Here is a 15,305-nt window from a genome sequence, read left to right on the forward strand (position 1 = left end):
ATAATCACTAACCAGTAAGCCATTTTGTTGTCATATGACAAACCAGAACAGGAAGTGACATCACAAAGGCGAGCTTGCTCAAGTTTTTAAATATATTTTTAAAGTAAAATAATGATTGTTTAATATATATATATATATATATATATATATATATATATATATATATATATATATATATATATATATATATATATATATAGGCCTATATATATATATATATATATATATATATATATATATATATATATATATATATATATATATATATATATATATATATATAGGCCTATATATATATATATATATATAGGCCTATATATATATGGAAAACCACAACACCATCATGAATATTCAACTTGAATTCTATATATTTTATATACAAGATTTTTCCCCCAATATTTTTTCTTTTTCATCTTTATTTGTCATTGATCCTTAACAATTACATAAAACTACCCAATTTAAGACAACAGCAATTAAACAGAAGCTTTAAGATCAGTGGAAATACATGATGAAATGCTAATTGTTGTGCATGAAGCTCTGAATTACTAATGAATGAGGAAGTGTAAATGCCAAGGTCTCCTGGGCAGGTTCACCTGCATGCCGAAGACTGATCCTCACAGGTGACAGAAAGCCTCTTCTGTGCTTCTGCCTCAATCTCCTTGAGCTCTGCTGCCATCCAGCGGCAGCCAATAGTACTTCTTGTACATATGTGTGCCATACATTTACTGTGTTCGAGACTTTTCTTCTTGGGATTGTGCATATGGCTCAAGGCAGTCCATGGTAAAAAGCTGAATGTCTGCAGCGCACAATACTAGAAACAATGACTGAAATCCTGCGGTTCATCTCAGCCACGATTCCTAGCAGTGTGCACTGCAGGTCAGAAACTGCTGGGAAACAGCTTTTATGCAACATCTGAAACAGACCAGGAGTATGTTTCTGAAATTTCATCCACATGTCCACTTGAACAGAACCGTATAGCTTTAACAGGAAATGACCTTTGAGCATCGGTGCTGAATATTACATTTCAAGCATCTTGCAGTGCAGCAATATTTCAGCCGAAACTTATTTTTTTTTATTTCTCAGTTTTATTTCAACATTTTATCACTTCTTCCGATTATATTTTACAAATCTTAAAGTTTGTGTATAGTAATAATTCATGCTTTTTTTTTTATTACATAGCCTTAAATAAACCAGGGGGTTATATGGAACATCTGTACTTTTAAAATCAATTTATCACAGTGAAAATTCTGATTTTCTGATAAAAAAATATATAATTTAAAATAATTTGAAGTATTACAGACGCCTTTCTGAGTCTATTTAGCCTACTGCTTTTCGGTTTCTGTTGTATTATTATTATGTATTATTTTTCCATTTTATAAATGTGATTTAGCTGTAAAGGTTACTGCGGAACTTAGAAAAACAACAACACACACACCCTGCGCCTTTTATTATTATTATTATTATTTATTTTTATTATTATTATTGCTCTCTTGTCGTTCTTGGATTCTCATTTCCTTTTGCGGACCACATAAATAAAAATAAATAAGTTATGAACAGACAGCAGCATGACTGACGCGCCATCTTAAAAACGCGACGCATCGTGAGACGCGTCACAACTACCAAAGCCCTGAGAGGTATACATGCGTGTTAAAAAAAATAAATAAAATAACATTCCAGGAAAGAGCACAGGAACTCACCATACATGTACACCTAGGCTCTGTAAAATAAACTTGTAAGTGTTAACTTTTATCGTATTTAACAGCACGTCAGCACAACCACGCGCCACTAACCCTGCTGTCAGTGATGACAGCGGCTCACCTGGACGATCCGAGCCCTCGTCTCCTGTCGAAACACCCAGCACTCAGAGCTGACACCCTCCAGACAGCTTTAAACCTCTCGCCTCGACACTGTCCTCGTCCGTGAGTGTGAAGTGGAGGCTGTGGGTGTGTGAATGTGGCTCTGCGTTCTTCTGGTCGTTGACTCTGTTCGGGCCGCTGAGCCTGCGGCACATCTTCAGGAAAAACCGGTACAGGTGCTCACACGAGGGTGTGTCGACTCACACTGTAGATCAGCCTCAAACAGGTTCGATATGCATGTAAAAACTTATTCTGTTTGAATAAAAACAGACTGATCAGGCTTCTACAAAATAAGTCCACCCTGTTGGTTATTTTGTTTTTCTTTTACAGAGATGGATATCCAGCCTTAAACTTGATTCGAACTTAAAGCCTAGGCTAAGTGAGCATTTATGTATTTATTTATTTTTTCCTCCACACTTTCCACATCATATTATGCTGAGGGAATTATAAGTGAGTGATTTGAAGGTTATTATTGATTTATTTGCTTGCTCTTTGGTGTTTATAGGGCCTAGTAACCTGTAGTAGCCTGCTCCCTCAGAAAATCCCTCTTGTTCAGTCCACACCAGACTAGTGTGGTTTAAAGAGAGAGAGAGAGCGAGAGAAAGCCACATACACTCCCACAGTTGTGTGTCGTTGGGCCCCGGGCTGTGTCTCCAGGAATGACATCGGACAGGTTTGAGAGCGGCAGACGCAGTCCTGAAGGACACACACCATGAGTTCTCACATGAACAAGTAACTGACGTTTGACTGCTTGTCCGCTTACACTTTAGAGCGATTTCCATTAAGATCCAAACGCAAGTTAAGAAACATTATCGGGTGAACGCAAGTCATTTTGGGACACATCCTGCCATCGAGATGACTGCGGAAATGCCCTGATTATTCTGAATTAACCCTGCTAATGCTAAAATTATAATTTATATAAATTATTTTTAATATATATATATATATATAAATAAATAAATAGTGTTTAATGTAATAGATAAAGTATATATTTTATTTAAGTATATAATTATATTTACATTTATTTTATTAACTGATAAGATAAATATAGCCTATTATTCTAAAGATATATATATATATAATCTATATATAAACTATATATATATATATATATATATATATATATATATATATATATATATATATATATATATATATATATATATATATATATATATAATGTATATATAGTTCTTTTTTGGGACTGGATATTAGTGGATTCTTAAGAGCCTGAGTATTTGAAGTAGCAGGAAATACAATTTACAAAAAACTTATAATAGCCTTAATAGTGTATCTGTTGGTGTGGACAATATAGTTATCGTTTTAAGAACAGTTGTACAATATGAGTCAAAGAGTCATTTTCTTCTTTATTCAGCCACTCTTAAGCAGATTATTTTTTTTTAATTATTATTATTATGCTAACTTTAAGGGATAGATCACCTAATAATGATTTACGCGTTCTCATGTTGTTCCAAACCTGGATGAGTTTCTTTCTTCTGTTGAGCACAGAAGAAGCTATTTTAGAAGAATGTGCACAGAAGAAATGATTTGTGAGTGAACAGTTTGCTTTGCAGCACTGAAAATGTGCTTTTCAATCAGACAGAATAAAGAAGGACCACAAGATGGCACTAGATAACTCCATTTTATATACATATATATACATATATACATACATACATATACATATATAAAGACATTATCAAATTTGTCCTTTTTTGCCTGGAACAGAAAAATGGGCTTGAAATCTTGTGGCTTATTGAGGAGGTGTAACAGAATGAAATCACAGGAAATTGCAGCAACACATGACTCGTACGATAAAAAGAGTATGTGTTTGTACAGTCAGCATACTGAGTACTGAAATACATTTTTGTGTGAGAGCCAACGCATGCAGTAGATCACACTGGAGTCTTTCGCTTTCTTTAAAGCCAGTGTTTAATTCAAAGTGTCACACAAACAAGTTCTCCTCGAGTCTCAACAAAAAGCAGTTCTTCGTTGTTTTTAAGGTGTTTTACTAAAATAAATTACATTTAGAAAGTTTAAAAAGGGATGTTTATCAATAAATAAAAGAATAGGCATTGCAAAATGTTTCCCAGGTTATTTTATCCAGACCTTCACATAAAGTTGAAATCTGAATAATAATTAAAAAAAAGACAGCAACATACAAATCCTTGTAGATAAAGATATAAATACTCACATACACCGGTGGTCAAAAGTTTGTTATAATTAATATTTGTAAATGTTTTTCAAAGATTGAAAGAAGTCTTTGGGCTAATCAAAGCTGCATTTATTATATACAGTAATAATAAAATATTGTAACAACTTAAAATAACCGTTTTCTTTTAAAATGTAATTTATTCCTGTGATGGTAAAGCTGAATTTTTACCAGTCTTTAAATTCATGATCATTCAGAAATTCAAAGGATTGAGGTAAGAAATACTGAAAATGCCTCTAAATTAACAATAAAACAGCTCTAGAATTGAGAAAAAAGGTAATTCATTTTGTCGTAGTATAGTGGACGGCATGAATCGCCTTCCTGACTTGACATAGTCTCCATCTGCCCACCAACCTATTTGTTTCGTGTTACAATCACAACCCACAAAAAGGAGGAAACCTGATTATAAATGGAAATGATAAATATATCTTTTGGATTTGTCAATAGTAAACAGGAGTGAAACAAACCGGAAGATTCATCATGATCGTGATGCGTTTATCACCAGAAGGAATGTGTTGATTTGTGCAGTTTGAATGTTATCACATCATTTCACATGAAACGCTACTCATCTATTACCTCCTCAATGCTAGTAAATCAGAAGAAAATTGCAATAGTTTATTTATAGCATGTTTTTATCTGGATTGACTTATTTTAAGGGAATCGAACCAACAACCTTCTGTTTTCCAACCCAAAGCTTTGACCGCTACTTCACACCTAGACGAGTTCAAGCTGGATATTTCCAGACTGCTTTCAGGGAAATCTGACCTAATGTCCTGTCTACGAATGACAAGATTGATTCCCACCTACTCTCCCGATAATAAATAGCAGCCCAGATTTCTCAGCTTGCATTACATTTCAGTCGACACGCAGTATTACAGACAGAAAACTCTTTGAGTAAATCCACTTGTGCATTCGTCTTCTAATCCATCCATGGCTCTTCAGATCGTCGCTTATATTCTGTCCGTTACTGGATTATGTGGCCTTATTATAGGCACATTTACAAATGAATGGAAAATCCTAGGACATGACAACGACAAGACTGTTTCTCAGGAAAAATACGAAGGACTGTGGATGCAGTGCTCGGTAGACAGGTCGTCTGTTGCGGTCTGCACAAACTACAATTCTCTCCTTCATCAAACCTGTGAGTATCTGTCCAGTGGTTTGTGGATCCATCTGTCGTCTGACTTCTGTTCTAACCGCTGCTGTGTGTCGTTGCAGATGAAATCCAGTTGGGCCGAGCAATGATGATCGTCAGCATCGTCTTTTCAAGCCTTGCAGCACTGGTGGCCATTCCTGGTCTCAAGTCCACGAGATGTATAGAAGAGAACGAGAAGCTGAAAGATAGAGCTGCCTTCTTAGGGGGAATCCTTTCTGTGTGTGGTGGTGAGTTTCAAAAACCCCAAATAAACCGGAGCCAGAAACTGGAGTGAAACCTAATTTGTATAGAAGTGATTTTCTATGGTTCTTGGTTGTTACTTAAAGGGATAGTTCCCCCAAAATGAAAATTCTGTCATTAATTACTCAGCCTCATGTTCCAAAGACGCAAGTCCTTCGTTCATCTTCGGAACACAAATTAAGATATTTTTGATGAAATTGCAGAGCTATCTGACCCTCTATAGACAACAATGCCACTGAAATGTTCCCAGGACCAGAAGCGTAGAATACATCGGTAAAACAGTCCATGTGACATTAGTGGCTTCAACTTCAGCGATTTTTTAATTTTTTTATCATTGTTTAAGCTAAGAGGAAAGCGTGCGTATGAATTGTAATACTTTCTAAAATGGTGGAAGACGTGACTCGGGGGAGAAGAATAGTTGACTAAATTGTTATTTTTGTTTCCTTTGCGCAAAAAAAAATATTTATTTACTACGTTTCTGGACCTGGGAACATTTCAGTTGCGTTGCTGTCTATGGAGAGTCAGATAGCTCAGCGATTTCATCAGAAATATCTTAATTTGTGTTCCGAAGATGAAGGACGGACTTGCGTGTTTGGAACGACATGAGGGTGAATAATTATTGACAGAATTTTAATTCTGGGGTGAACTATCCCTTTAAAGTTAAACTAATATAATATTTCTTTGGAAACCATTTACATGCATTTATGAGTAGAAAACACTATTTTATGAGGATTACTACTTAAAATTAAATTAATACTTTTGTTGACAGTAAAGAAATTTATAATTTTGCAAAATATTTTTTTCATCATATTTGATCAAAGGTGAATTTTTTTATTTATTATTATTTTTAATTTTTTTGGTACAAATGAATACTTTTGCTAGATATAATACATTGATAAAGACAATTATAATATTACAAAAAAATTACAGTTAAATTATTTTGAACCTTATTGTTCTGTCAATCAAAGCTGAATATATATATATATATATATATATATATATATATATATATATATATTCTTTTTTCTATCACCAGGTATGTTTGCGTTGGGCATAACCAGCTGGTTTATATATGAAATTGTTGATGCTTTCTTCCAGGATGAGACACAGACGGATAGGTAGGTGTTGTTCTGTTTCATATATCTTCTGATATTCATTGGAGCATCATGTCTTTAGGAATCTAAAAGTTGTTCAATACTGATACCTGTGCTGGGTCTTTGTAGGTATGTGGTCGGCAGATCTCTGATTGGTGCATTTGTCGCATCTGTGCTTTGTTTAATTGGAGGCATCCTCTTATGCGCCTGCAGCGTGACGCATCTACAGTCCAACAAAATTCTCAGCAAGCGTCCGGTCTCCATAAATCCTGGAAAAGAATATGTTTAATGATCGTGAGACCTTCAGAATACCACCTGAACTCTTGTTAACTGCTGCATTTTTGCATATATTGTTCTTATTTTTGCTGACTAACATCAACGTGATATGATTTAACAGCTTCTGATGTATGTTTAGATGTGTGGGAAGAGTGCGACATTGAACTTTGACCTGTGAATCAGTTTAGCTGCTAGAAAAGGAGAAGGCTGGGATTGCTTAACTAACAGTTCTGCCTTGACCACAGAGGAAAGTGGCGTTATAATCCAGTAATAGTGTTACAGTATTAGGGATGTTTGTACTATATTATGTATTTTTAAAGACGAAGAAGATTCTAAGCTTGTAAGACAGCTTTAGGTTTTCATGCTTGTTTGGTTGTTTTATAATTAAATAATTTCAGTATTGAACTTTTTTGTAGCCTATTAAAAATCAAAATCAATAGCCTAACCTAGTATGTCTCTCTTGTCTCTGCGTGAAGCTTTCTTGGTTTAGCGCCAAACGCTGGTTTGAATGTGTTATTGGCGCCATCTTGCGACTCAAACATTTACTATGCTTTTAATCATGTCATTTTAATATTATTCATAGATACAGTCGGCATCTAGTCATAGCTGGGGACGTGGCCGGCGTGGGGGAAAACACTGCGAGCATCGTGTGTATCTGAATGGCAAAATGCACATATTGAGCACTCATTCCCAGAAACACGTAGTACAATTGTAGTCTCTTTTAACTTTAATATTCATATACACTAGTCCATATCGATATTTGATTCATTTTACAGCCCTAATATAGATATATTCATAAAAAAAATAGCCAAATCCCGTGACGTTCTGCTCTATACAACAAGTTCTATTTTTGACTGGATTCCGCGATTCAGTCGTTTCGCAAACACAGACGGGGTGAATTTATGAATGAAAGTGTAAAAGTTCTGACACAAAACTAAGTTGTTACGTGTCCACATGCTTTTTTAACTGGGTTTATGTTCGACACTAGGCTAACGTTACATAGTTTTGCTTAAGGTAGAATGATAAGGCTAATTATATATGCATTCCACTTTCTGAAACAACCTTACACAGTTTTGATAACGTTAATAATGAACACGATGTTAATATACCACACACATGCTTAGTCTTGGGATTCCACAACTTCCCTTGATCATCCTCAAAACTTATTGCTTGTAGCCATTTTGTAATTCTTTCCGGCTGTGTATGTTTATTAGGAAGGTTGTAGAACTTAAATTCATAATTTGTTAGTTAATTGGAGGTACAGAAAACGACACAGCAACTCTTCGGCGTGATTGTCCCGTTTATTTCAATCGTCGCCAAGGCAATGTTTTCCCCCACGGGCTAAATTCACATCAAGTGACGGGGCGTTCCCGGGGGCGTTCCCAGACCAACCTTCTGTATCTATGGTATTACTGTTAGATGTCTTCAAGCTCAAGAGTCTCAAGGAAGGGGGCTCTGTGATCTTATATCAACAGATATACTGTAAAATTAGCTTGAATTAGTAACAAAAATATTGGCATATTGGTGAAATGTACAAGGATGGTCCACTGATTAGGGCTCTATGAAAATCTTATTATTAAAAAAATTCACTCCGAAAATTGCGTTTTATGTGTTTTCAAATTCAGGTTTTTCTCCATACAATGAATTTTTTCTGGACTTTTTCTGTTTTAATGGTTTATTTAAATGTAATTCACAAAAAAAAAAAAAAAAAAAAGTAAACTGAAAGCATCAAACATATACAAGTCTGCAGGAATGTATTAAAAGTTTAACAAAATACTTTAACCAAATTCTGCTTTAATTAAATTGTAATAATCAAAACTTTTAATGGTAATCAAATGTTTACATTAAACATTTTATATATATATATATATATATATATATATATATATATATATATATATATATAGAAAATAAACTATTTGGCAAACACAGTCCTGGGTTTAGGCTACTGCTAAAATTAAAACATGTAGGAAAATTTGTGTGCTTATTCCTTAAATTTACATTTTATAAGTAGTAGTAACAGTAGTGATGAATCGAACAAATGTTTATCTAGTGACTCTCAGAGCAGTTTTGGGGATGTTGTTCATGTATTATGTCATCGTGTATCGAGGTGGCAGACACTGAAAACAACGGGCTTCACAAAAAAAAAACATTTTTTGTGTGTTTAATTATTATTTTTTCTTCTGTGTTGCCTCATTTTCTTAGCGGAAGCTTTATCACCTTAATTATCCCTTGCATATATGCCTATCCTACTCGTTAAAATGTTTTAATCTAATGATAGCAGTGATGTAATGGTTGATTTGAACGTTGTGGATTTTCAGGAGAGCTGCAGTATGATTTCTGTCCTCTAGAGGGAGATGTTGTATCGGCGACAGGAGGTCTGCGCTTTCGAGGGCTTTGTGAGGATCTCTCTAGAACGTTCTCTGTCTGTAAGAGAGAAAAGTCTTTAAGTTAGTGTTTCAAAAGTTTTTTTTGTGTGTTCTAAATCATTATGACGCCGTTCAATAAATAAGAAGTCAGACAGCTGGGGGTCGTCATGGTAGACAACTGTTATTCTTGTGTGGGCTGTAGGGGAGGAGTCTGCACAGAATGGATGGGAGGGACGGGGGTCATTGCTGAAATGTCGCCATTCATTATGAGTAACAACGAAACTGGGTTGAAGCTTAACGCTAGTCAAGCCATCACTTTCACTAGCCAGTTTCTTTTGTAAGATCCCACACTAGACTCGCCGGGACGGTGTTTATTGTTCACTCCCAGAGCGCATTATATTTTGCACAGCAGCTTCAGAACATGGATGTTTTGATGAAAATCTACGGCTTATTGGCATTCATCCTCCATTCACTTCTACTGTCTTCTTCCACCCTGGAACCGTTCGATCTGCTTTATGATAACGCAGTGGAGGCGTTTAATATAGGAGACTATAGCAATGTCGTGCGGTACATGGAGGGCGCGCTGAACAGTTTCGCTGAAGTGCGCCGGAGCAGAATCAGATGCCGGCTGAAATGCGGTGAACAGCATCGCTTTGACGGCTTTCGGACTGATGCGATTTTTGAAGTTATTCTCTATAGGGCGCATTGTATAAATCAGTGCATCGAGGAAAAAATCGGAGCCCAGTCCATGCACAAAGTTAGTGAGGATGTCATTCAAGATTTCAATAGAAGGATTCCCTATAACTACCTGCAGCTCGCCTACAGAAAAGTGAGTACACGTTTATAAAAGGCTCCGTTTAAAAGCACTGAGGTGCGTACAGAAGCAGTTTTTGAGCGTCACGTGTGAGAGCGTGAAGGTTTCAGAGCATCAGTGTACTGTATCTGTTTGAGAGAAACCTGTTGAATGACGCAACAAATCGAACGTTCGAGTCAAACGTGCTGGAATTTGTGTTTATGATGTGTGCTCAAATCGAACATGTAGTACATGCTCAGGTCATTCAAACCGGATGTTTTCATTCATCTTTGAAGGTTCGAATCAAACTTTTCTGCGTATTGAAAGTTCAAATGAAATCTGTTTGGTCACAAGCGCCTGTGCTGGACAGTTGTTCTATGTAGGCAGCTGACAAAGTTTTGAACCACGGACTTAGTTTTGTGTTAGTCCCCCTCGTAAATAAATGGGAATGGAAATGTATTTTGTGGTACGAAATGCTCGTTACGCAATTCTGAGAGCTACTGTAGCCACATACGGGGGGATGGGACAGAGGAAAAGTCTAGAATGTTTGTGGCTGCACGTCTCATAACGTCAAATGATTCACATTCATTTGAATCCTCCCCAGACTTTGTTACAATTGCCTCACGGTTTAAAGTGTGCGATACAGAACACTAAGTTTGGACTATTACAACCTTTAGCCACTTTCATTAACCAGTTAATCAAGGATATTATACAAAACAACAGAAATATTCTGGAAGCTTCTTTTAACCAGTTAAGAATATTTTAGGTTTGCAGATTTGAAGACGTATTAACACGATATTATTGTTTTTTCCCCATGTGATATTCTCTTTCTTTCTTTTTCTTTCTTTCTATTATTTTTTTTTTGTGTGTGGATACTATCATTACCTTAGTAAATTGTTAGATAGTTGACACCTATTAGATTTTTAATAGGTTGTCATGACCATATTTCAAATCCAGCTCTTTTAAGAATTAAAGGAATAGTGCATCCTAAAATGAGAATTTGATGGAAATGAACTCGCCCTCAGGCCATCCTAGATGTAGATTAGTTTGTTTCTTCATCAGAGAAAATTGGAGAAATTTTGCATTGCTTCACTTGCTCACCAATGGATCATCTGCAGTGAATGGGTGCCGTCAGAATGAGAGTCCAATTAGCTGATAAAAACATAACAATGATCCACACCACTCCGATCCATCATTTTACATCCTGAGAAGTAAAAAGCTGTGTGTTTGTAATAAACAGATCCATCTGTAATGCATATTAACTTGAAATCTTTGCTTCGGGCTAAAATACATAATCCATCATAATGCTTTCTCGAGTAAAAGAAAAAAAAAAAGTCCTATATATTTGTTTAGAACTGGTTTTGCTCATGATGAAATCCTTGATATGTGCATATTTTTCTCCTGATTCAGATGAGACAACTTTTCTTACTGGTTAAAGGTAATATTATGGACAGTGCACTTGTTTGAAGTGTATAAAAAAAAAGTTGTAAGTTTTTCTTTCAAACACACAGCTCTTCACTTCACAAGATGTTAATTTAATGGAATGGAGTAGTGTGGATTACTTGTGGAATATTGTGATGTTTTTATCAGCTGTTTATCAGCTCTTATTCTGACGGCACCCATTCACTGCAGAGGTAATGCAATGCTAAATTTCTCCAAATCTGTTCCAATGAAGAAACAAACTCCTCTGCATGTTTGATGGCCTGAGGATACATTTTCAGCAAATTCTCAATTTTGGGTGCACCACAGTACTCCTTTAATTCATAGAATATCAACAGGAATAGGCTCACTCAGACGAAGGATTAAAGGCAGCTGTGTTTTGTATGTCGTAACAGTCTTCAACTTAAAATCCTAAAATGATTGCGATATTGAAAACAGTGCCTGGACCGCAGTCCAGACAGATGGGAACAGATTCTGAGAGCAGCGCTCTGTGCGAGCCAAATCAGACTCGTGCCTTTGCCCAGGGACAGAAAGTGATTAATAGAGAGAAAAGCGGTAGTTTAGACTTCAGGAGATGAAGTCACACAGTTCTACTGATGACCATGGTGAGAGATCAGACACATTCCTGTCAGCCCTCCTGCTCAGTTAATGTCATAAAGAGATATCTATGTGTGTATATATGGGGTGATATTTGTGTAAATATATAACATTCTACTGCTTTTTGATATTTTAACCATACGGCCCTCTTTCCCATCATATTACTGGCATAATGACGTGTTTTTTCGGCCTGATGGAGTGGCCACAGGCGCCAACTGTTACTTCATTGACAAGTCTGTGTGTTTGTGTTCCTGAGTAAATCAGCATTTATCTAAGCAAATATTTTGTTTCCCTCTTAAAGTGTGTTTGCTGTTCTGAAAGCAAAGGCCTCAGCTTGCTTTGGCTAATGAAAGGGGGATTTTTGTGCCAGCAGTCTTGCCCCCTGCTGCTCTGTCATTGGTTAGTTCCTTTCACATCAAAGGACCAATCAGAAGTATCAAAGCTCGGCAAAAATGCCCGTTCTCGCATTGTAGATAGATCTGTCATGTGAAAACTGAAAAGCTACTTGGGCTTTACTTTAATTGTGAACTAGGATAGACTGCAGAGAAATGGTTTTCTGCACTGTTTCATTGTACACTGTCGCTGCTAAAACAATATTCTATGAATGCGAGTTTGCAGTCTGAATTGAATTTGGTATGATAGAAACAAACTCTTTTTGTGCAAAAGTTTTTGAAATATGTGCAGTCTGATTAAAGCACAAACAAATATTTTGAAGTTTGTTAAGTACGATCATAAAAAAAAAAAAATACTATTACGTGTAATATACCAGTTTGAATCCATCTGTTGAATCTTGCACTGAATAAATCTGAATCAGTAACAGTTGTTAAAAACAGTTGTTTTTTTCAGTGTTATCTGTCTCAAAATAGATTATTTTACTTAAAAACCAATATTTTATGATTAAGAGCTTTTATGCAGATTTTACAGATTTTAAGTTGTTTTAACTCTGTTTTTACTTGCCAAATAATTAGAATAATAAAAATAAAGATTACAAGTGCTTATAAGTCAAGTATTATTTTCTTTATTTAAAGCTATATCTGCTATTATGACAGTATTTACTAAATAAGAATAATTATTATAATTATTTTATGCCGTTATATTGCTTACAGTGTTTTAAATAATAATTTAAAATGAATATAACATTCATTAAAATTTAAAATTAATTATTAATTTAGAATGTAAAGTTAAAATGCTAATAATTAAAAATGTAAAATGATTATTTCTATGCCACCATATTGCTACAAAGATTCAAAATATTATTATTACTATTTATGCAATCTTATTTATACAAAGTTTAACATGGTAGGTCTATAAATTAAGATTCTTATTTAATCTTTTTACTGAGTTATCTAACTGTTAAATGTGAAAAATTTATATTTCTCACTTTTATCAGCAGACATGATAAATTTGTTATTAAAGAAATAGTCTTTTTTTTTATTATTATTCTCTAAAACCATATCTTATTTTGATACTCAGAAGTTTAGTGTCCCAAACATGACCCCAATGTCGCTGTTATTGTCTTTCATTCTTTTCAGAACCTTACAAAAAAAAAACATTTCTATTGTAATACCACAAATGCAAGAACAGATAACATCATGGAAAAACATCATGGTCAGCATCGTATCACATTCTTTCCATTATTATTTTCTTCATCGACAACCCTGCACAAAAACAGTGGTTGAGAAAATATCCATTTGTAGTTTATAATACAACTCCATCATATATGTTATCATTTTAATAAGCTAATCAATTACCCAAGCGCTATGCAAGGACTTGAATACTAAGTGAGCAGTGTGTGAGTGTGTGAGTGTGTGTGTGTCAGGTTTCTCCAGCCGCTCGGCGGGGCTTGGTTCATGCCCATCATCACACTCAGCCAGACAGCAAGGCTCTTCCTCTGCCAAACATTTTCTGCATGACCCACTCTAAGCGGGTAACAGCGCAGCAGGAATGTTTGGGCACCTTGCCTTATTTCATTGCACAATAAGTGACCCAGTCAGGGATTACGATGAAGAAAAAACACGACCATTGGATTGCGTGCGCTTCCAAGAGTCTGCAAATTCTGCAAGATCGAGCTACTCCATCGAGCAGATGCGTATCTCATGGAGAGGCTTTGTTTTCCAGATCACAGGCCAGAGTTTTGTTCTAGACGGAGAGTGGAGATAAACAACGGGGCTTTGGTTAGATTCGACTTCAGCTCACAGATATATAGTCGTTTCTTGTTAAATCTTGATTTACGTTGCATATTCCACTTTCGGTTCCTCATAGATGGATCTTTTTTGATTTAGTGCCTTGTAAAACTGCAGTCAGATATAACGTCACTCCGTAAGGATTCCCAGGAAAGGCCTAGAGCTGTTGGGCAAAGCCACTGAATGAAAAGACCCTTGGGGAAATTTGGCAAAGCCTGAGAAAGAGTTGAAAACAGGATGCTTCAGCCAAGCAAACATCTGTTGGCTCTGACAAATGGCTGACTGCAGTCTGGAACGGGGTTCCTCTATCACGCTTGGCTTTTCTCATGCTTATTTTGAATTAATTTATGGCTTTCTTCTATAGCGTCTATGAAGAACAGTGTTAAGTATTACAAATGTTTATCAAAAGTTTGAAGACAGCTGGGCTTCTGAGAGCAAATTTGTCAGAGTGTGGTAAATGGTTGTCTTGAAACTCCAGAGGGCCTCATGCTGGTTTAAGTGTCTGTCAACTCATGTTTAGAGAAAACCTTATGTTTGTAGCCTTTGCTGTAAACGTGATCTTTTGCAGTGCACCTCTGCCTGCATAGAGAAGTGACAGGAAATCCATCAAAACAATAGCTCTGCGTGTGGCGCACATGTGTCAGTGAAAAGGAAATCATTTCTATTTTGGTCAAATGAGACCATGTCCAGTTTTAACCCTCTTAAACTTACATGTAGTGTCTGGCAGAGTGAATTAAAGGAATAGTTCACCTTAAAATTCAAATTCATTCCTCACTGTGTGACGTACTTTCTTAGGAAGCAAAAGATGTTTTGCAGAATGTTGTTGCTGCTCTTTTCCATGCAGCTAAAACATACTGACACCACCCTCTGCAATTTGTTATATTGAATGCATTTGTAGTTTGCTTTAAATATTAAATGTATATTTTTAATAACTGTAACTGTATTTGTAGATAATGAAATGTTAACGAAATAAAAGGCCACTTAAGTGCACTTAAGGAGTTTACATGTTCATGACTATGTATCTTACAAATTTTTTTAAGTACACTTAGTTTGATGTGTTATCCAATATAAGATTTTCAAGTTAAGATA

The 15,305-nt window shown here is 35.6% G+C and overlaps 2 protein-coding genes and 1 long non-coding RNA gene across 3 annotated transcripts in view; all 3 read left to right on the top strand.

Annotated features, from left to right (window-relative positions):
• Window positions 1-1,415: 1,415 nt before the first annotated feature.
• Window positions 1,416-2,743, top strand: LOC127943050 (uncharacterized). The gene is made up of 3 exons (XR_008149538.1): window positions 1,416-2,082; window positions 2,187-2,235; window positions 2,362-2,743. It is a non-coding gene; the product is annotated as an uncharacterized LOC127943050 (long non-coding RNA).
• A 1,611-nt stretch (window positions 2,744-4,354) lies between these two features.
• Window positions 4,355-7,279, top strand: LOC127943048 (claudin-1-like). Its single transcript, XM_052539158.1, has 4 exons — window positions 4,355-5,209; window positions 5,287-5,451; window positions 6,501-6,582; window positions 6,688-7,279. Exons 1-4 carry the CDS (start codon window positions 4,999-5,001, stop codon window positions 6,845-6,847), a joined length of 618 nt encoding a protein of 205 aa, XP_052395118.1. The 5' UTR covers window positions 4,355-4,998; the 3' UTR covers window positions 6,848-7,279.
• A 2,167-nt stretch (window positions 7,280-9,446) lies between these two features.
• LOC127943251 (prolyl 3-hydroxylase 2-like) overlaps window positions 9,447-15,305 on the top strand; it is a 45,098-nt gene continuing 39,239 nt past the window's right edge. Inside the window, exon 1 of the mRNA XM_052539572.1 lies at window positions 9,447-10,032. Within this exon, the coding sequence (XP_052395532.1) occupies window positions 9,625-10,032 (408 nt within the window). The 5' untranslated portion in view covers window positions 9,447-9,624. The remainder of the gene's footprint in view (window positions 10,033-15,305) is intronic.

The sequence above is a fragment of the Carassius gibelio genome, chromosome A22 (assembly GCF_023724105.1).
Source record: "Carassius gibelio isolate Cgi1373 ecotype wild population from Czech Republic chromosome A22, carGib1.2-hapl.c, whole genome shotgun sequence".
Classification (NCBI taxonomy): domain Eukaryota; kingdom Metazoa; phylum Chordata; class Actinopteri; order Cypriniformes; family Cyprinidae; genus Carassius; species Carassius gibelio.